The sequence below is a fragment of the Pholis gunnellus genome, assembly GCF_910591455.1.
Source record: "Pholis gunnellus genome assembly, chromosome: 11".
Lineage (NCBI taxonomy): Eukaryota > Metazoa > Chordata > Actinopteri > Perciformes > Pholidae > Pholis > Pholis gunnellus.
The window spans coordinates 18,623,105-18,644,174 of record NC_136538.1 but is presented as its reverse complement, the minus strand read 5'-3'; the positions used below and the strand labels follow the sequence as shown (position 1 = coordinate 18,644,174).

The following is a 21,070-nucleotide window of genomic DNA, read 5'->3' as shown; positions in this document are numbered from 1 at the left end:
GATTTTTTGAGTCTTAACTCATGATAAGAAATAACTTATTATGTTTTATTTTAACTTGATTATTTGCACATGTAGTCATGAATACTTAACATTATAGAGAAATACTTCAGATACGTGTACAGAGACTTTCTCTCATTAATATTCACGCCCTCCTCTATCATGGAATGCAAATAAACAAATAAAATGATGCTGCAGCAGAAATACCCCAAAAGTCTGTTTCTAGTTCAGGTAAGTTCACATGTGTTTTTAGTACTAGTGTGATTATACTTGGGTTTACCTTGAAGCTGCTTCTCAACTCTCTTCAGTTCGAGCAGAATTGAGGAGAACTCCTGCAGAGAGGAGGAAACAACAACAACAAAAGTATTAGCTCCCAATAACACTGCACTCTTCTTTTCATCAAATGTTACTCAGACGGACCGGATTCTGTACCTTGTTGGAGGATTTCAGGAGTGGTATGTCAGTCTCCGATCGCAGTTTATTCTCAATTTCATCCCAGTTCCTGTCTTTATCTTTAAACAATATCCTGGAGAAAAACAACAACAGGACACACGTCACAGAGTGGCTATTCAAAGCAACACAATGGCACACCGAGGAATCGATACATCTTAAATAGATACACTGTTATATACTCACAGACAGTTATACTATTGCAAAGTATAATTACCTGATTTTTCCTGCTGTTTTGTCGATAGAGTGTCTGATCTTGGTGGACAGCTGAGACACTGAATTGAGCAGCAGGCTGTCCAACACTGCCTGAAAACACAGAGCAAAAGAAAAGAAGTTTGACAACCTGAAGGTAATCTCTGAAGTGTTCTTGTGAAAGCCTCCATGTTGGTATATTTGTGATGTCACGCTCTGTGCGATGCTCACCTCCTCTCGGTTCCAGGTGCGTCTCCTCAGAGCTCGGGGCTCCAGACTGTCGGGGGCACGGGGGCGGAGCTCCACTGGTTTGCCGTTGATCTCTGGCGCCTTATTGGTTGAAATCACAGGCGGGATCTTCCTGAAGTTCAGGCTCTCATCAAACACTCGATCCACCAACTGAGCAAAGGACAGGGAGAGATGTAAAAGGGAGACAGACGTAAAAACCAAAAACTTGAAGAGATTTCTCACAATGTTATTCAAGCTTTGTTTAATAGAGTTAATATTTGTGAGAAATGAAAGAATTAGGAACTCTGTAAAAGAGAGATAAGCAGCTCCAAAGCTTTAATTGTCCATTTAAAAAAGTCAGATTCAACCCTTTAGTGCTAAAATAAGTAAATCCTATCATGGCAAAAGTAATACAGGAATGAAAGTGGAGCAGATGGGAGATTAATAAATGAATACCTCTCACGGCAGATGAAAGTTGTGAAGCAAAAAAAAGAGGCCATTTTTCATACAAGCAACACAGGAGGGATGGCAAAGGTGCAATGGAAGCACATGCAGTAAGGCAACGATAGAAGAAGAAAAACGGGCACCTTTCTCATGCTCTCCTCTATGTCCGGCTGCGTGGGACGTGCAGGGCCTACCTCTTCCCGGGTGTCGATGGCCGATCCCGGGGTGGTGGCGGCGGTGCTGACGGTGGTGCTGGGTGCCGTGCCAGATGAGCTGACTGAGTCGATCTCGCCAGCCACATCGTGGATCTCACGGGCCAAGATGGCTAAGTCCTTAGCCAGGTCCTGGCTGATCCTGCGCACACAGGGGAATAACCTGTTAACCATCAGACAGATGGAGGAGTTCTTTAGAAAGCTGAACACATGCAACCTAGAAGTTAAGGCATTAAGGGCAGCTCTTATCAAACATTACAATACAAATATTGAAACATATCAAAGATTCATGCAAGACTTAATCATTTGAATCAGTTAATAGATCAGTCTTATGCATATCAGTGCAGATCAATACCTGGCTATCTCCTCGCTGTGTGCTGTCCAGTCCTTGATGTACTCCTCTTGCTCTTTCATGCGGTGTTTGATCACTCCTCCACCCGGACCCGTCACCACGGCGGAGCCCGGGCTGGCGGCGGTGCCGAGCCTTGAGCTGCGGTGTGGGGCGAGGTGATGAGGACGCATGTGGGAGCGTCCTCCGTGTTTCGGAGAATTCCGGCTGGAGCCAAACTCTTCCTCTGAGGTGGAGCCGTACTCCGGCGGCAGACGTCTCCACCTGCTGCTACTGGACACTGTGGAGGAAACGGAAGGGCAAAACGTTTAGTCAGCATTACGGTATATTTATTCCATTACAACATTTGTTATTCATGAAGTTAATAAATTAGCTTTTGAACACGAGATACTTTGTTACTGAGGCAGCGCCCGGATTCTGCTTTGATCGGCAAAATTCAAATACTGTGCAAGTACTACATCATGGAGGAGAAAGGATCTTTTTGACTATGGACTTAAATAAATGTAGATATACCTTATTTTACAAAGATACAAAACAAGATATTTTCTGCAATATACTGCACATCCAAATAAAAAATGAGGGGGCTGTGAATAACAAAGATTGGTGAAGCAAAGCATTTGATTTTCTTTTTGTATCTCAGTTTGTTAAGTTGTTGTTATGTTTGATAGTTATGTTTTAGCGATGATAACACCACATTGAAAACAACAGCGACAGCAGCAAAAATAAACTCCACGTGAGTTTATCTAAAAGCTCCAGGCAGCCAACAAAAAGCAAGGCACATCAAATCTTGATAGCGCCATATGTTAAGCTGCTTCAAAACGGTCACACACCAGCTGCATTAATGTAGCTGCACCATGATGAGACAACACCATGCTCTGTCTGTCTCAGGGTAAAATGGGACAAAGTGGAGGTGTCATGAATACAAATCTCCACAAGGTGGAGCCCTATTCCAAAAACCATTTGCGCATGGGTTTTGAAGTTTGAGAATAGAACATGTGGGTCTTCATCACAGCAACACTTGATGAACATCAGGGGGGGAGATGCAGAGTTAACATGGCAACATATGCTAGAGCTGGGTCACTTCAACTTTACTCACTGAAATGTATTGTTGTGTTGTAGTAACACCACAAACTACACTGTTCAATTTACATCTGGCAAAGTATTCCAAACACATTAAGAATTTCATTGCAAATCTCAAATCTGCTGTGACCCAGGTCTGACACACACACACACACACACACACACACACACACACACACACACACACACACACACACACACACACACACACACACACACACACACACACACACACACAGTCTAATCAAGGCTCTACAGTTCTGGTACAGTACCCATCAGCTCCTCCTCAGCATCACCGCCCTCAGGTTCGGGCTGAGAGCTCTCTGGACGATGACAACCAACGCACAAGTTTGTCACAGCACAGTGAAAATGTTCACAGACAAAATGTTTACACATAATGAGGTATGCAATGGTGTGTAGACTGTGTGGACTTGATTCTTACGCCACATAATTCTTTGCAAAGAACCCTGCTTTTAGAAATAACTAATTTAGAACAGAAATAATCGAATAAGACATTTCTTTGCTTTTTCCCACAATTTATGAGAAAACCGGAGTAAACCGGAAATGAGTTATCCAGGTGACGTGCTCACCTGTGGGAGAGCAGTATCCAGACGTAGTGGTCTTAGTCTTGGTCTCATTCAGTTTCGACACGCTGTTGGCCCTCATTCTGGGTGTCAGCCTGCTCTCTGTTGGTGTTGACGAGCGCAGGCCCAGACGCAGAGCAGTCTCGGCTGACAGACGGGGTGAAGAGGTGGAGCTCCGTGTCATAGTGCACTCCGAGTCACTGCGGGCTGAGATGGAGCCCAGGCGAGTCCTACGCGGCTGAGCCAGCATGTCCAGTCGTGACAACCCCTTGCGACCGGATGGCGGCTTGGAGGTGGAGCTGGTGGTGGACACCTCAGAAGCCACAGACACCCGGTCTGCATCAGCTAGATCCGTGTCAGAAGTATCGCCCAGCCGAGCGCGGCGGAGAAGGGAGGCTCTTGTGGGCCGCGGCTGAGGCAGTGAGGCCTGCTTGCTTATGGAGGAGGTTGTGGCTGCCTGGAGAGAGCTCCTGGTTTTGGAGGATCCACTGGTAGAAGTTTTAGACCTGCTATCCAGTTTGGAATGCAGAAAATCATCTGAGCCACGTCCGTGTGCTGAGCGCCCCACGGGTCCAGAGTAGGTCTCCTGGTCTGAGGACAGGATGTCGGAGATGGGGAAGGAAGAAGTCTGGTCGTCATCAGTGAGATCCTGAGAAGGCTGGCGCGCTCTGGAGGAGGCAGAGGACGGCTGAACGGAGCGCCGTGCATCACTTCGGCTAGTCCCCTCTGCAGTTCTTGTTTTAGACTTCCTATCCAAGCGATCGCGGGCACTTGCGTTCGTGACGCTGGTCTTGGAAGCTGTGCTGATGTTGCTCTTCTCACGGTGCATGCTGCTGAAGGAGCGTCGTTTATGTTCTCCCCCAGCTGACGCTTTCCTCTCTACCTCCGCAGTCACATGACTAGCTGTGCTGGCCGTGTCAACATCCGACTCAGGAGAGATGGAGCCAGTCCGAGGGGGGATGCCAGTTTTACTACCTTTCTGGTCTAGTTTGTTTTCATCTCTTAGTTTGGCCTCCAGGAATGCCATGACAGCTTCAGTGTCTTTCAGGAGCGTAGCAGTATCCATGCTGCCCACGGAGTCACTACGTTCACGCCCACTGCTGCCTCTGTTGATGCGTGGGATGAGCTCTGTAGGGACATTAGCGCTGGGCTTCTCAATTGTGAAGCTGCCCTGACGTACAAGAGGCTTCCCCGACTTGTCTTCTCCTGATCCTCCTCCGTTCCTCTCCTCTGACCTCTTCCTCCGCTCCGTGCTGCCTGAGGACCGGAGAGGAGCCTTGGACGGAGAGGATGTGGAGCTTTGTTTCCGTTTACTGGTCATCTCACCGTCCCTCATGGGAGTGGGGGACTCCCCGTCTCCCTTGTTCTCTTTTTCCTGGGGTTCCGTGTCCTGTTTTTCTCCGATCTCTGACCTCAGTCCAAGAGCTTTGATGCTGGACTTAGCCCGGGGGTCATCCACAGGGAGCTGGGGGAGGGTCCTGCGCTTACGGTCGGTTAGACTGGAAGAGGATTCGCCTCTGCTGAGGGACGCACCCGACTCAAAGGCATCAGTTCCTACAGAACAAAGGACAAAGTCAGTTAACTGAGATTTAATTATTTTTTTACATGAATTGTAAGCACATTCAAGGGACTTCAAGTGCTGCTTTATAATATACATGATTGTAAAGAAAAATATTTAGTATTTTAAAAAAATCATAATTTACTCCAGCGTATTCATTTGTTTATTCATTCATTCAGCTATTTATTCTCTGAGAGTCAAGCGACTATGTACCTCTTTCTTTGTGGAGGAAGGCGGCTGTTTCTGCTCCTGAGCCCTCTGGGTCGGTCCTGGTGTGATTGGCAGCTAGACTGGCCCACTGAGAGACCCAACTCGAGTCGCCAGCAAGAGCCTAAAGGGGACACGAGTGGGGGGTGGGGTGACAAGAGAGTAGGACACAGGAGCGAGGAAAAACAGAAAAAAAGAGCAATTAGTGGTGGCATAGAATCTATAGAAGAGATCATGTGTGAGATTAGCATGTATTTGTTCATCTGAAATGTAATGCACGATAATGGAAATTATTAGGTTTCTGAGAATGAAGGGCGTGATGTTAAAGACAAATTCCTGTATTTGTATTTTACTTAAAAATCGAAACATGCCTGATTACGCTGCTTTTACGCCCAAGAAACCCCGCCGTCATCTGATCAAGAAAGTTTTAAGTAAAGCTGAACAGTTGCTCATCACTTTTCTTGGAAAATGTGACAAATATAAATGACTTCAAAGACTTCAATAGATAGAAACTGCTCATAAACACTCTCCCCTTCCTGCTCTGAAATTGCCTGGAGGGCCGATCATGTCTCACCATATCTTAGTATGATCTAGGTCAGTCTCAGGGAGGACGAGCCTACTCCCATGAAAAGGCTAGGGGAGTACAGCGGTCAAGCATGGGAGTGACTGTGACTCACATTGTGAAACTCAGCCATGACTCTGTTATACTACACAGGCCCGAGAGGCTTAATGAAACATTGGGAGTGAGAGCAACATCAATATTACTCTTGTATCGGTGAAGATATAAACACAAAGGTTAAAGTACTGTTTTCTACCTCTTTCCCCGTCTCTCCGGTCTCCTTTCCTTTTCCTTCTCCTTTCAGGTCTGACAGACTAGAGGAGTCCTGGTTCTGCTGCACACCAAACACCTACACATATTTGAAAACGCAAGAGGGAACGAGAGCTGACAATGTGGTCAAAGATGGACATCCTGCTGAAGTATAATGCATGCAAATCTGATGGCACTATGTATCGTCATACTGTTCTAATCTTTTTTCTGTATTGCCTCCGAAGCATATAAGTTCTGTAGCACACTTTGTAATGATAATTAAATACCCTCGTGATACATAAACACTATGGTAATATTATCAATTAAAGCAACGATCTGCACTTGATGGTTGAGTATCATGGCAACAAACAGAAATCAGACGCACACTGGATTTACAAAAGGGGGGAGACGGAAACGAGAGCGGACGGACTGTGAGTAGTGTGCCAATTAGGTTGTCAGTTAATTACAGGAATTAGCATAACAACACTTCCAGTTTTGAATGTAAAGCACTAAGACTAGCACTGACTAGAAATACACCCCACTAATTATTATCACTGCTCTCCCTCAGATAACACCTGTATACAACACTTAAAAGGGACATGCGCTTCTTTAACATGTAATTTAGAAAAGTTTAAATTATGTCCATGGAATAAACCCTTGATGGCAACAACTTAACTTCCTAAAAATAAATCCCAACTTCCGAATCTGGTAGGTGTCAATTAAAAAGACCAGTCAGCTTGTGTTTGAAACGGTTTAGCTATATTTGCTAAGTATTTTAAACTACTTTTCTTGTAATGACGGTCAAAGGAAATGTTAGCTTCACCCTGAAACTAACATTAAATCATCTCTCAGGAAGAGTGCTGCTCTGCCCCTTTCAGATATGCTTTCAGTGACCATGAAAGACTGCCGTGCCACAGAACGGAGGCTGCAGCAAGAAACAGATTATGTTTTTTCAACCGCCCCGGAGCGTCGTTTAATAAAACAAGGCAGTGCTTGTTGAAGCAAGTCTCCACGGGCTATTACAGAAGCATTAGGATTACCAATGGGACAGAGAGGATGGAGATGATAGCTTTGTTTTAGTGGCACCAACACAAACCAGTCACAAAGGATTTTCTAACCCTTAAAAGTGCCAACGAAGCAGGTAATAAAGAGACGATTAACCTTGCTGTGGTCTGTTTGTGCTTGGTCAAATTATTGTCTTTAGAGTTACTGCAGATTAAGTTTGAATTATGCTCTTGTCATTCCACTTGCTACTTTTACGATCACAGATAAGCAAAGAAGCCACTAAGGAGGATGTTTATGTCTTCTGGTGTGATGAGAGTGATCTGAACTTTAAGACCGAACAGTAAACAAGAAATAAAAAGAGAAAACCTCCCTTGATTTGTGGCAAACTATAGCGGCTTTCAAGATGAATGTATTTAATAACCACAAGCGATGGCAAATACAAATCACACAAAAATTGCTCAGGTCCCTGCAGTTTATAGTTTATTGAAGTCTACTCAACTGTAGTCAAATATCTAAACTACATGATTACATTTATGTGACATAAGTAATAGTCTTACATACTCGTCATAATATGTACAACAGTAACAGATTGAGATATAGTACAATATTGCAGTGTTGTGTGGTAGAATAATGTGTGTGGCGGTTCACTGTCTGGGAATGAGCTTTAAAGTGAAGTGTATTTCGTTGCAGTATTATGCAGACAGGGTCAGCAAATTACTTGTTTTATCACAAATTGGTGTTGGCGTTTATGGCATGAATTCATAATAAAAAGACAGAACTGATCCTACATAGAGCAGGTAGTTGCTAACATCTTTGAAGACTCCTCCTACCTTGTCTATCATGCGCCTGGCCTCCTCTTCCTCCGCGTTCTGGTTCTCCAGCTCGATAGTGTAGGTCCCCTTATCGCTGTGGTCATCCCCTGTCTCCCCTCCAGCAGTTCCCGCGCCTCTCCCCACGACCGAGGTGTCCTCGCTGGGGCTGGTGGGGCTGCCTGTCGCCAGCCCGGTACTGACCGAGCTGCGACCGATACTCTGGTCCTCTGACCTCTGCTTGAGAAGGACCCGGGCAGCCGTAGGGGCTCCTGCAGTCACTGTCGCCGATAACGGAGCCGGGACCTTACCTACAGGTAACAACATGTAGAGCAGAAATAAAGCTATTACAAAATGATAAACATACGGATACTTTTTCACACAAAACACAACTTAACCTCATGAATTACTCTCTCTCTCTCTTTAAAACTCTAGAAAACACAAAACTGTTTTTAGAACGAGTATCGGAACATACATTAGACATGATGAAACTGTTTTATTACCTGAGTCTGAAGTAGCAGAGGTGGAAATGCTGAACACCTTGGGGTGAGAGGGAGGCTGAGGAAATAGTCCCTCCCCACCAGCTCCTAGCCCATGCAGGGATGCAGCCTGGGAAAACGAATATGATCGGCGCTTGCGAGGGTTTTCCTCGTCGTAGAGCTCGATCATGAAGGAAGTGCGGCTGCCGCTCGTTCTTGACCCGCTAGCAGTTATGCTCCCCCCTCCAGCTCCCGCGAGGCAATGTGCTGCTTTTAGGCGTTCCTCGAGGGCGTGGCGGCGGTTGGCGAAACGTAGGCCCACGCCATTCTCTGAGTCACTCTGGGTGCCATCCTCATGTTTGCTGCCTATCAGGACACAACAAGAGGGAACACAGTTGAGTTTTAACCATTCTTGTCTTTCAACAATAAATGCTTGGTGGGAAAAATAGACTAGCTTTCCACATGACGCTGTATAAATAAGTCTAACAATTACAATCACAATCAAATAGATCTGTTTGCATACCCGGGTTGGGTTCAAACTATTGCTGTATCTACAACCGCTGACTTATACTGTAACCTAGAGACATATTCTGGTGACCTGTTGGATGTTACATGAACTAATATTCTTAAATCCATATCTAAACATGTGCACACAACAGTACAATAGCAACATACAACAGCTGTTGTGCATAAATACAGCAGTAGAGTGCAAAGTGCAGTACAACAATGTGTGTGGCTGTACAGATGTCTACTTAAATTAAACAACCATGAAGAAGAAGAACAAAGTCCCATATCGACCACAGCACAGAACCACGTCTTCCTAAAAGCACATCCAAAACAGATCCTGTGTTCAAAATGCCTGGATTGAATCAGTCTGGGTTAAATCAGCACGTCCTCTCAGTTTTGTGCAAAGGCAGACAGTGTGCCACCCTAATCCAGACATGCCACCCACACGATTACTGGCCCTGCCTACTGCATGTGAGAGGGCGGCAAGGGGGAGGGGAGGAGGAGAACGTGGAGAGAAGGAAGCTGGGAGAAAGGGCTTCAGGGATGGAGGAGGAGGGGAGGTGAGAGTAGTCTGGGAAAGAAAAGGGGAGGCTTAACTGGGAAGGAGGACGGGGGGAAGAGGAAAAGAGGTTGGATGGGAGAGTGGAGGAACTGAATGAAGTGGGAGAAAAGAAAAAGCCAAACAGAGAGGGGGGGGGGGGTTCTTAAGGCTCAGGTTGTTATAGTATATTGCCATTAGAGTTGACATCCACTCAATCAATCAGCTGTCAGTTAACCAGCAAACAGTCAGTCAGTCAGGGTATTAGATAGAGAAGTGGAAAAAACAAACCACTTTCATAACTCATGCTATGTCCTAACTAATGAATGCAAAACACTATGGTGTGAACATCAATTCACCACTCTATAATCTAGACTACTATCTGTCCCAGCTCACCAGCAGATTATTTGAATCAATGTATTTTATATAGTGTGAGATTATATATAAATATTTAAAATCATTGGAGTGAAACAACCGAGCGGTGGTGTTTAAAGCTGTTTTCACTGTAGCTACACTGTGCTAGAGATAAATCAAGTAGTAGAGGTGGACTGCCCTCCACGAGGATAGAGGACACAATGCTTCCACGGCTGAGTGGACCATAGCGGTTTGCCGGGGGAACCGTCCACACACAGTGACTTTGAATCAGTCTGATGCTCTGATGTCTTTTCTTTCTAGATTCGTATTAACTGTGATCTGCTCTGAAAGTCAAATTATGGACAGTGTACTGTGTGACAACTATGGATAATCATTGAGATATTGCATGTTGGAGGATGACAGCAACAATTGGCAAGGTGTAATTAGAAATAAATACACTTGTTCAGCACTTTTTCTAGTCTTCCGACCATTCAAAATCGCTTTCAAACTACATGTCAACACACCATGCAAGGTGCCACCTGCCCATCAGGACTATGTTATCATTCATACACCGCCTGACACCAGCAGAGCCAGGGATCGAACCGCCGATCCTCTGATTGAAGGACGACCCGCTTCCCACTGAGCCACAGTCGCCCACATAGGGATGTATCAGGGGGCATTCCACTGACTTTATACAGTACAGTTTACTCATCAAGTCTTTATTATGTGGTTATTTCATATTGATTATTTCTTTATTGAACTACCAGAAAACATACTATATCGGTATATAAATCTTTCATATCAAGATATCTCAGCCTCTCCTGTTTTCTTTTTTTTGTCTCTCAGAACCCTGTCAAATTTATTGAAGTAAAATATTAAATTGCTGTTTTATTAAAGTTCTGTTTCTACACTATCCCAAAAGCTCTGTGGCCTCGGGCCCATTTCAGACTCTGCAGCTCATTTGTCATATTCCACCACTCAGCTCCTCCGGCTTTCCTGTCTTTTATCCCTGTTTGAAATTAAATAAAGCATATATTTCATGAAAAATAGTAGGTTGAGCAGATCAGCAGATATAAGCTGACAGAGAAAGGCAGGTCTTTCATGCTAGGCCCCCCGGACAAAGAAGCTGTTTGCCGGGCAAGAGGAGAACAGAGTTATCTGTGAGAGTCCAGCGCTCGGCCCCGCTCGCCCCGCCATGACTCACAGGGGAGCTGAACTCTGTCTCCGCTGCTGGCTGCACACACACACACACACACACACACACACACACACACACACACACACACAAAACACACACACACACACACACAAAACACACACACACAGAACACAAGGATGCACTTACTTAACATGCATGCACAGCCACAGACAAGCAAACATGCAACCCCAACATACAGAGTTGTGCTGTACAAGAGCGTACCACACAGTATAATATGCACACGCAATATTGAAGCCTTGTGTATCTGTTTAGCATTTTCTACTACTGCAAATTAATATCAATGCTCATAAAATACAATAAAATGCAATCTCAAGGACATTTCAGGTCACACATTTATAGCTTTACACTGATCGGACTCGCATCTTTTTGGCACAGAAAATGCCCAGATTTTCAGATGTTACAATAATACACACATGACAGTTGTTATTCCAACATTGATAGCGATAACATAGAGTATGAAGATGCATCCTCTACCTTGCTCTTTACAGCAAGAACAGAAACACTCACCTTGATGCTTACAAATCAAAAGCTTTGCCTCCTCTCAATTTCCCCGCTAAACCTCTGCTTCTCTCTCTGCCTAGTAACACACCCTCAGCAACACCACACATGCTACACTGCTTGTCTGCAGATCAGCGCTGAGCATGTCTCAAACACACACACACACACACACACACACGCAGCAAACACAGACACGATGAATTTCACACACACACAAATCCACATGCCTCACACGCGCCCTCCGTCAGCACTGAAATGCGTTTCTCACACATGCTCCTGCAGCCGTCACACTCACACAGACACAAAGAGACGTCCGCTGCTACTTTTTTTTGTTGTCTATTTGTAAATGTATGTCTGTATTGGCTCTTCCCCTGCCATCATTTGCATCACTGTTACTATAACAACTATCTAAAAACTGCTCTCTCCTCTTTTCTCAGCTTTCACTGCAGTCCAGGCAACAAGCCCCCCCCCCTCCTGCCTTTCTTTGTCCAATCACCTTTGCTGTTATTGCTGCAAATGCTGATCTCAGAGTACCAGATCTTCCTCCCCCTCTCGCCCATCTTCCCACTGTACCTGTTTTGCACACCGCACATGGCCACAGCCGGCATCAACAGACATCTTTCCATCCAGCTGCCCACCTGCCCTCTATCCATTGTTACCTTGTCCTCTCCCTCCCTCCCTCGTTTCTCACTCCACCCATCTTTTCATCCCTTCTTTTCTCTGTGTTACAGTTATTCTTGGTTTTCCTCCCTTAACTCACGTCATAATCACTTCCCATTTCGTGGTTTTGTCAGATTTTCCAATCTCTTCCCTCAGGTTACTGAAACACAACTCATCAGGTAGCAATCAGCCACAGCTTCAATTGGAAACACTGCAGTGCCTAGAAGTCCCAAAGTCAGCCAGCCAGTCAGTGAGCGACATAATCATCTATCATGTGACCAGGCCGTCAGCCAGTAGACATGTATGTAGTACTAACTCCTTCTAATGTATTAGCTTTCCTGCCTTCCTCTCCTGCTTCACAGATTTCCATTTTCATCAGCTCCTGTCTGCTGGTGCCTCCCCCACACATGTCAACAACATCATAAATTGGCTTCCATTTAATTAACTCATGACCAGCGTGTAGTGGTCTACCATAGCCTTGCCTCAGTACAGAGCCTAGCATAGCGTCGCCTAGTCTGGCCCGTTCTCACAAAACCCCTGGCAGCCGGAGCCGACTCTGCAGTTGGTTGCTTGCAGGTAAAAGAGAACAAAGAAATGCAGACAAGCATGCAATTTACAGTCATAGCAATATGAAACCTTACCCATAGGATACATAGCAACAAGCCAACAGAGCTAAACTTAGATGTCCACACTGACAATGCAAAAGAGTCAAACCAAAAGCCACATTTAAAGCTCTTGTAGTCAGGCATGCCATGAAGTAGTATATGTGTAGAGTATGTGCTCCTCACTGGATGTAAATGGTGAAAAAGTGAAATTTAATGGGGGCCGTGCAATGCTACTCATGCTAAGCCTTGTGATTGGATGTTAAAGCAGTAGATATGGGGGTTTAAATGTTTCTGTCTGCTAGCTGCTAATCCCCTGGCCTGGTTACTACTGCCAACAAAGCATAACCCAGTCTTTACATAGTATAGGAAAAGAGATGTAGAAATGTGAGACAGTGCATAAGAATCCTTTGTGAGAGAAAGGAGAGAAGGTGTAATGATCAAGAAAGAAGTAAAAGAACCGGAAAACCTTTACACAATTCACACACACAGAAATGTTAACGGCAAACAACCTCCACCTTTTAGCCTTTTGAGATGGACCGGCACATCGCTCTTGATGCTCTTGCTGTCGTCCTCCGTTGACTCGCCGCGCACCAGCGTGGGGTCGTTCTGGGCCAGCCAATCGGCTACCTTGCTCTCCGATGCCATCATAGCAGCTTGCAGGCTGCTCAAGTCCCTCCCTCCTGCTCCTCCGCTTCCTGCTCCACTCTTCTTGGAGCGCGATCTGTGCTGGTCGGGTGTGAACTTTGCCACGTGGTCTTTGATGGTGACTTTCCCTGGAGAAGTGCTGTCGAACTCGATGGTGAAGGAGGCGTGACCTTGAGCTGTGGAGCAGACCATGCAGGTTTGTTGTCAGTAAGTACAACTAAATATAGAGGTGCTGGGTGGTGCACTTGTACAAATGAATTTATCACTATGAGTTCTTCATATAATCAAATCAATGTAATAGTGCTGTACTATCTGTAATTATTAACTACGTTAACGCAGACACTATAACCATACATTCCCTTTAAACTCTAAAAGACACCAGTGTTATTTACCATAAATCTGAATAAATAAAATGTATACTTCACCTGCAGAGTTCTGAGCGGCGGTGCCCTCTGTGTCCTTGGTGGGAATCTCATGTATGCCGTTACTTTCCATGTGACCCTCCTTGGTAGGCATCTCGAAGTAGCTGGAATCATGGGCGGTGGACGCAAGAAGGCCGTCCTCTTTAGCTTTCTCCCCTCGACGAGCCTCCTTGCTGTCTGAGGTTGAAAAACACATAAAGATGTTACAGGTTAACAGAACAGTAGATGACAAAACGTGTCTTATGATGTCCTCATAGGGAAATCTGTTTTCATATAGTCCAGGAGTGGATGCAGTTGTCAGTTTAATATGTTTAATAACATAACACCCCAATGCTTCAATGTCAAAGTAAGAGATGAATGCTAGGATTCATTATTAAAAGTGAAAAGTGAAAGGACAAGCTCAACCCAAAATGAGCCAATTCAATCATGGTCCTCTCTTTAGCAAGTGTGTCTCACCATTTATCAGAATTACTGTCTCCTTCTGGGGGAGGATGCAGCCCTGTAACCTACAAACACTACAAAGACATGCACATATGTCTGTCCGTCTCTCGGTTTGACTCTCTGTCCCTCAAATAGACATACATGCAAACATAAACACAAGTCACTCCGGATAAGAAGTGCTGGTACAGCTCTTTGGGGCGCTCACAATATGGAGCGCTTATCTTCTCATCTGTTCGTATTAACAAACAGAGCCTCTGTGGGATCTGACTATGATAAATGATACTTTCAGAAATTAGAGGGGCCATCTGCTACATGTTGGGCAGCAAATGTAGGAACATATGGCAATTGGCAAAAAAAAGCAAGATACGGAAACTGACTTTGCAGAATATAATTATTAGTGAATAAGTATGAGTGAATTTCTCATAAATAGTATATTCCATAAATTTGATTCTCACAATCTCTGAATTAAAGAGTTTATTTTCCACTTCAATGTTACTAAAAAAAATCTCTTTGGACTCATCTTTGAAACAAAAACTGCAGTTGCCAGCATAAGCTGCTCTGTTGGCAAGATTCACAAGATGGATTTAAACTGAGTGCAAATATTAAGATCTTGAGATAAAATATGTTAAATAATCCAACGATTTATCTGAGAACGTAACACCATGCAAATAAGATAGACAAGTCAAAAAGAAACGTATTAAACTGAAAAAACACAGTAAGTTCCGTATCTCTATTTGCTCAGTTATTGTGTCTTACAAATGTATTACGTGTGACTACGTGTGAATATTATCAGAGCTTCCATTGACATCAATCACATGGCTTGTCTGGGAAGCACCTAGTATTTCTGTGAAGTTAAGTTGTATGAATGAATTAAATGTCATTAAATGTCATTCATGTAAAGACCATACAGTTTAAACTACTGCTGACTGTGATGCGGAATGTCTCTTTTGTTGGCCATAAACATGCAAATCCTAGGCTTTATAGACTCAGCTTTAAAGTTTTCCATTAGGGCCTACTTCATACAGAGATTAAAACTGACAACAGACACAGCATTACAGATTAATGACACTTTGGAATATATGGGCATTCAACATACCTACAGAAGACGTAAGTGTGTCAGACTTTAACGAACAGTGGTAAAGCTGTTTATTACCTGCAGTACTTCTGACTCCTCATTAAAATTCTAAAGACAGCTAAAATAAAGAGCTGTAAAATATATATATATTTTAAACCACAGGTAACAAAACAGGCCACACAAATAAAAAGTTGATTAAAATGGACAGTCCTTTACCAGCTCCACTGGACAAAGCATATGGAATTGAGAGCTATACTTACCGGAGAATTAGAGAGTGGTGAGCTAATGATCGCTGCAGTATGGATTGAGAGAGTGGTCTGTTTGAACGCTGTGTGCATGAGTGTGCTTGTGTGTTGGGAGGAATGGGGGAGCTGGTGCAATGGCGTAACGCAAACGGCTTGAGTGACAATACACAAGGAAGGGGGTAGGGGGCTCTGACAAGCAAACACAGCCTATTCAATGGGAAGGAGAAAAGGACACACACACACACACACACACTAAACTTAACTGACATTCACATGCATGCAACAAAACAAAGAACACTCAAACAGAGTCGCTTCCTTCCCAAAGAAACCTCTCTTTCACTTCCCCTTCACGGCTACTGTATATCTGACGTTAACAGTTTATCAGAGCACATTCAGTGGTTGTGCTCACACTTTTTTAAGGACATGCACACTGATAAGGTCTTCTTTTGATGCTGAGATCCATGTAACCTACATAAATGCACTGTGCAACACCCCCTGGGGAGCACGCTGCTGGCTTCACACAACACATCCAACGTCAAAACATCTATTCAGCGCTCAGTCAAAAAGTCAATGTTCCAAGAGGGCAAAGTGTTTTCAACTCACCCACTTCCATGGCTGAAGGAGTCAATCCCATTCGCCTGATTTTTTTGGAAAGCTTTTAGGGTTTTAAATCACCCTGCCACTCTTTCACAGATTGACTCCAAAATGACAGTCTTTTCTAATCTTATTCCAACAGCAAAAGACTTTGGTAAAACCCACAGCAGAATCTAGGTGGTGAAGCACAGAAATGATTTAAATGACTGTTAAATCAAAGGAAGGATTCCTTCACAGGCTGGTGAAGACGCTCCCAGACAATCCATCCAGATGTGGCGAGAGATTTGAGGACGCTTCAGTCTGCTCCAATGTTTGTGTCTGATTAACCTCCCCCCACTCCTTTCTGACTACACTGGACCACACTAAACCAGGCTGGCACAGACTGATTTCGTATCGCTGAGCTGTTTCAACATTGGTGTAGCCTCTAATCCTGTTACTGTGAGTATCCAGCAGCAGTTCACGGGATCCCCCCCCAGTCCAACGGTCACAATACACGCACGTATTGTGAACAAACAGACATACATACATACAGGCTCTGAAAAAAGCCTTTGTGTGCACTTGGATATACATTGTTACGTGCACAGACACACAGTCGGGCTGGCCATTACCCCAACACAGAGCAAGTAAACAGAGCTAGAGGGCATTAAGATCAAGCTACTGTTTCAACACTGAGATATAATCATTTGCACTGCACGACTCAATTTAGTATTGCATTTCATCTGTGGGCTATCAATAGCATACTGTTTGTAGCATGCAGTAATACCTACTGCACACTTTTTTCTTTTTGCTGAAAATACAAATAATAAATGCTGATGTGCTTTTTTTTAAAACTGATTTATCACACAATACATGGCTCCAATAGCATTAAAGATGTCAGTGTTACATCAAATTCCGTATGAAATCTGTGTCTTGTGGCCATCGTCATAAGGGCGGCATCATATGAGGAGAAAGCAAAGTGCAATAACGTCACAATAACAATATTACTTGAGAGAAGTGGACTCGTTTTAGCTTTTCTGCTGTTTTCAGTATGAAATATATGTATAAGGGAAAATATGTCCAGGAGTCTTTCATTGAACAAATAGAACACTGAACTGAACATAAAATGCACCAATACAAAATAACATATAGGTACATTTAAAAAAAATCCCAGAGCATCTGGACGTTCACGATACACATTCAAAACAATAACTTAAAAACAGTGTGGCAGCACGAGTCTGATAAACCTCACTCGCATGCGTGTAGATTCTGACCAATCAGACGATGCCCAACGGCGAGGGCTCAAAGAGTTAACAGCCTGCATCACACAACATAGCGCCTACAGACAGAATCTAATATAATACATTGTTACTATATTGAAAATGCAACATTGCAGTTTTTGCGATGTGTGATGACATTGCGATGACGATAAAAAAAATATAAATATATTGTGCAGCCCTAACTGTCATGTAAGACAAAATACACACAATTGTTTGGTATATTCATATACAAACTATTTTGTTGTATTTTTTACTTGTCCTGTAAAAACATTTTATACAACCTTTACTCCAAAAATCAATGGTAAAAAGTGACAAATACAGAGGCATCATTGAACTATCAACCAGCTTTCTTCCATTTACACCACTGATGTTTTGGCAATATGATATATATCCGTTTTAAACATTAATTTCAAACCCCTGTATCCATAATTTCCTGCACTGCATGTTTGAATTATAGTGATGAGGAGATGATGCGTGTGATGACAGTTAGAAGTTCGGAATACCTCCTACCTGAAACGGAGCTGTCGTGTTTTTTGTTGGACGACTTGAGTTCCTGTTTGAAGGAGTTCTCATCATCTGCATCCCCATCCCCCCACCAAGACGGCTGGCCGTACAGGGGGGTCCCACGAGGCAGCGCTGCAGCATCCCCTGAGACAGACGCAGACACATTTTAACAAAGCCTGTGCACATTTTAAAGTAGCTTTAACTGGGGTTTGTCATCTTAAACATGTTAAGTAAATACTCTGGTAGTGTCGAAATAAGCTGTTGTATGACACAAAGTGCTCTTTGTGTATGTGTGTGTTGGTGCATTAATTCCCCTCTGGTCGAGTCTCGCACCACTGACCTATTTTAAGAACTTTAGCCAGCAGGATGGACACACACACGTGCACACTCTTTATCATGCTCTCGCTCTCTTGCTCTCGCTCTCTCTCTCTCTCTCAGACTCACGTCGTTCAAATGAAAGAGGGACTTTCTGTTTGCCTCTCTGTCCCAATTAGAATTTTTTTTTTTAACTGGTCACCAGAGTAGAGAAGTGACAGGAAACGTAGTTGAAAGAGACGGGAAAGACCCACAACGGTATCCAGCTGAATTTGAATCAGCTATGTTGTAGCTTACACTGCAATACCACAGGAAGTCTCCTCGTGTGTTAACTTCTTCCTGCTCTATTCTCTTCCTTTACTTTAATATCCCTTGTCCTAATGTACATTCAAGCACAGTATGTGCAGATAATTATAGATGCTGTGTGCCTAATTGCGTTCAGTAAGAAGGGGCCTTCTCTATAAAAGCTACTGAATGTATGCCCACTATGAGGTGTAATGTCTGGGTGAGGCCTGGTATTACAGTACTAACACTGCAAGATTACATCCATGGAACCGCAGAGAGGGTATCATTAAAAACACGAGCAGCAGATGGGGAAGACATGCAACACTGTATGTGAATGTTACTTTATTGTAAGAAAAGTAGTGCTGGCATATGGGTTTACATTATGCAGGCCCTCTGACCTTGTTACTGCTTAATCTGTGCAATAACACAAACCCCATGTGGCCTTGTTTCAACATCTGGGGCTTAACCAGGACCCCTGCTAGTAGCACCCCAGCCTGGATCGTGATGTCATTTGTTAGGGACGCCCTCAGACTGGCTGCATGCTGGTGTGGTGGCTAAAGCCCACTCCCTGCTGACTATGTCCACCCCCTACTGGCCTGAGATAAAACCCCACCACACATAATTTCACTTAATCATAATCTGCCTGAAAATGTGTTTTCTAAAATGGTTAAACACCTCTTAAAAACTACATATGTGATGTAATTTGAAATGTTGTGTGTTGCACAACAGTGGACCATGAAATGTACACCTACAGTAAAAGGATGCAGGACACAGAAACATGTTCTCTTCAAGTAACAGAAAGTCACAACACATCAAATTCAAATTCTTAGTATATTGTTGAAAAGCTTTCCATAGCTTAACATGCAGAAAAACATGGCCGGTTAGCTCAGTTGGTTAGAGCGTGGTGCTAATAACGCCAAGGTCGCGGGTTCGATACCCGTACTGGCCAAAGGTTTTGGAGGCAGATTGATCATCCGTTCAATGCTTAGCTGAGTCCTGTGCCAAAGTGTATTTTTGGATTAACAACATGTGCAAAATGTATGTTATGTTTGTATATTAACAATATCTACAAATATATATATATAAAGTAAAATGAGATCTAAATGTTAAGGAGAGAATGTAAAAAGTAGACCAAAATCCAAATTGTCTTAATTCACATTAAATATTAGGTACTAGTAATACCCGACACCAAACTCATACAATTTCTGATCCAGCTTCACTTTTACTTTTTCCCTCAGATCTGTCTCTCACCTGGTATCTTCTCTTCAGCTTTGTGAGGGTCCACAGGTTTAGCTGGAGGCTCTTTGGAGGAAGTGACCCCGTCTGTTGCTCTACTCTCCGCTGGCCTTGGGTTGCTGCCACTGGGGGACTTCAGCGTCTTTGTTGGGGTCTTAGCGGGGGACTTGCTTGTGGTGGTGGTGGTGGTGGTAGTGGTTTCACCGTTGGACGGCTTCTTGCTGAGCTGGAGGCCGCTGGTGAACTTTTCATGCTGAAAAGATGGTGAAGAGAAGAAAAAGTACTTCGCGATTTAGTAATATAATACAACTGTGTATCATGGTAAACAGATATTTTACAGTGTGTGTTAGAGCACAGGCTATGTTAGTGTGTGTGTGTGTTCTTACCTTTAGAGCCTCTTCAGGCACAGTGAGCTCTCCTCTCACCACTGTGAACAGGTTGGTATGTGAAACTGACGTGTTAAGGAAATATTTATCACAATAGCATACACACACACACACACTTTAGACACAGTAATGCACAAAACAATTGACTATCATCAAATAGTTCACAGTAAAAAAAGTTGGCATCTTCGGTAATAATTTATATTATAATATCTAGGCTTGAAAAATGCTTTGCTGCTCAATATTTCTGTGGAATGATTAACCCGCTGGTGGATGTGTGAGGGCTGAAGAGGTTAAAAGATCAGACAAGTGAAAGGATATCATATCCAAACCTCAGCTTGTCCTCCAACCTCAGAGTGATGTACATCTGCTCCTGAATGCGGACATCATTTACAAACGTCTGCAGAGGGAAGGAAAAACCAAGATGCTAATTTGAATAAAATGTAACAGTAAGGAAGATAACACCACAAAAAGGCATCTGATTAAGCTGGTCCACAGTTAAGTCCCACGTGGAAGCGTCTGAAGGAAATGAGAGCTGCAGCGGACAACGATTAATCTGCCAATTATTGTCTCGGTTAATGGTTTTGTCTATGAGATAGAAAATTGTTAAAAATGCCAATAATAGTTTCAACAGATTTCCACAGGGATATTCTCGACGTGCTTGTTTTGTTCCGACAACAATCCAAACCTCAAGGATAATCACTTTAATCTCATATATGAGAAGACAAACAGAAAGAAAACTCACATTTGAGAAGCTGGAACACATGTTACTCATATAGTTCTTTTGTGGTTTTAGGGTTTTTTAAGCTTTAACAGTATTCTCATTGCCAGACACATGGGAGTTTACTGTGAGTAATAGTATGTGTTATGCCAACAGTTGAATCAG

The 21,070-nt window shown here is 43.6% G+C and overlaps 1 protein-coding gene across 2 annotated transcripts in view; it reads right to left on the bottom strand.

Annotated features, from left to right (window-relative positions):
- cep170aa (centrosomal protein 170Aa) overlaps window positions 1-21,070 on the bottom strand; it is a gene marked incomplete at its 3' end in the record, with an annotated part of 35,344 nt that overhangs the window by 470 nt on the left and 13,804 nt on the right. The window contains exons 5-22 of one of the 2 annotated variants that reach the window (XM_079168388.1): window positions 20,506-20,584; window positions 20,188-20,246; window positions 19,817-20,054; window positions 17,972-18,109; window positions 13,854-14,027; window positions 13,299-13,604; window positions 8,427-8,768; window positions 7,945-8,234; window positions 6,117-6,209; window positions 5,308-5,425; window positions 3,543-5,090; window positions 3,225-3,275; window positions 1,879-2,152; window positions 1,506-1,686; window positions 871-1,038; window positions 665-753; window positions 430-523; window positions 278-329 (exon numbers count right to left, since the gene is read on the bottom strand). In XM_079168388.1, coding sequence (XP_079024514.1) covers window positions 278-329; window positions 430-523; window positions 665-753; window positions 871-1,038; window positions 1,506-1,686; window positions 1,879-2,152; window positions 3,225-3,275; window positions 3,543-5,090; window positions 5,308-5,425; window positions 6,117-6,209; window positions 7,945-8,234; window positions 8,427-8,768; window positions 13,299-13,604; window positions 13,854-14,027; window positions 17,972-18,109; window positions 19,817-20,054; window positions 20,188-20,246; window positions 20,506-20,584 — 4,294 coding nt within the window. The remainder of the gene's footprint in view (window positions 1-277; window positions 330-429; window positions 524-664; window positions 754-870; window positions 1,039-1,505; window positions 1,687-1,878; window positions 2,153-3,224; window positions 3,276-3,542; window positions 5,091-5,307; window positions 5,426-6,116; window positions 6,210-7,944; window positions 8,235-8,426; window positions 8,769-13,298; window positions 13,605-13,853; window positions 14,028-17,971; window positions 18,110-19,816; window positions 20,055-20,187; window positions 20,247-20,505; window positions 20,585-21,070) is intronic. The other variant, XM_079168389.1, reaches the window with a different exon arrangement.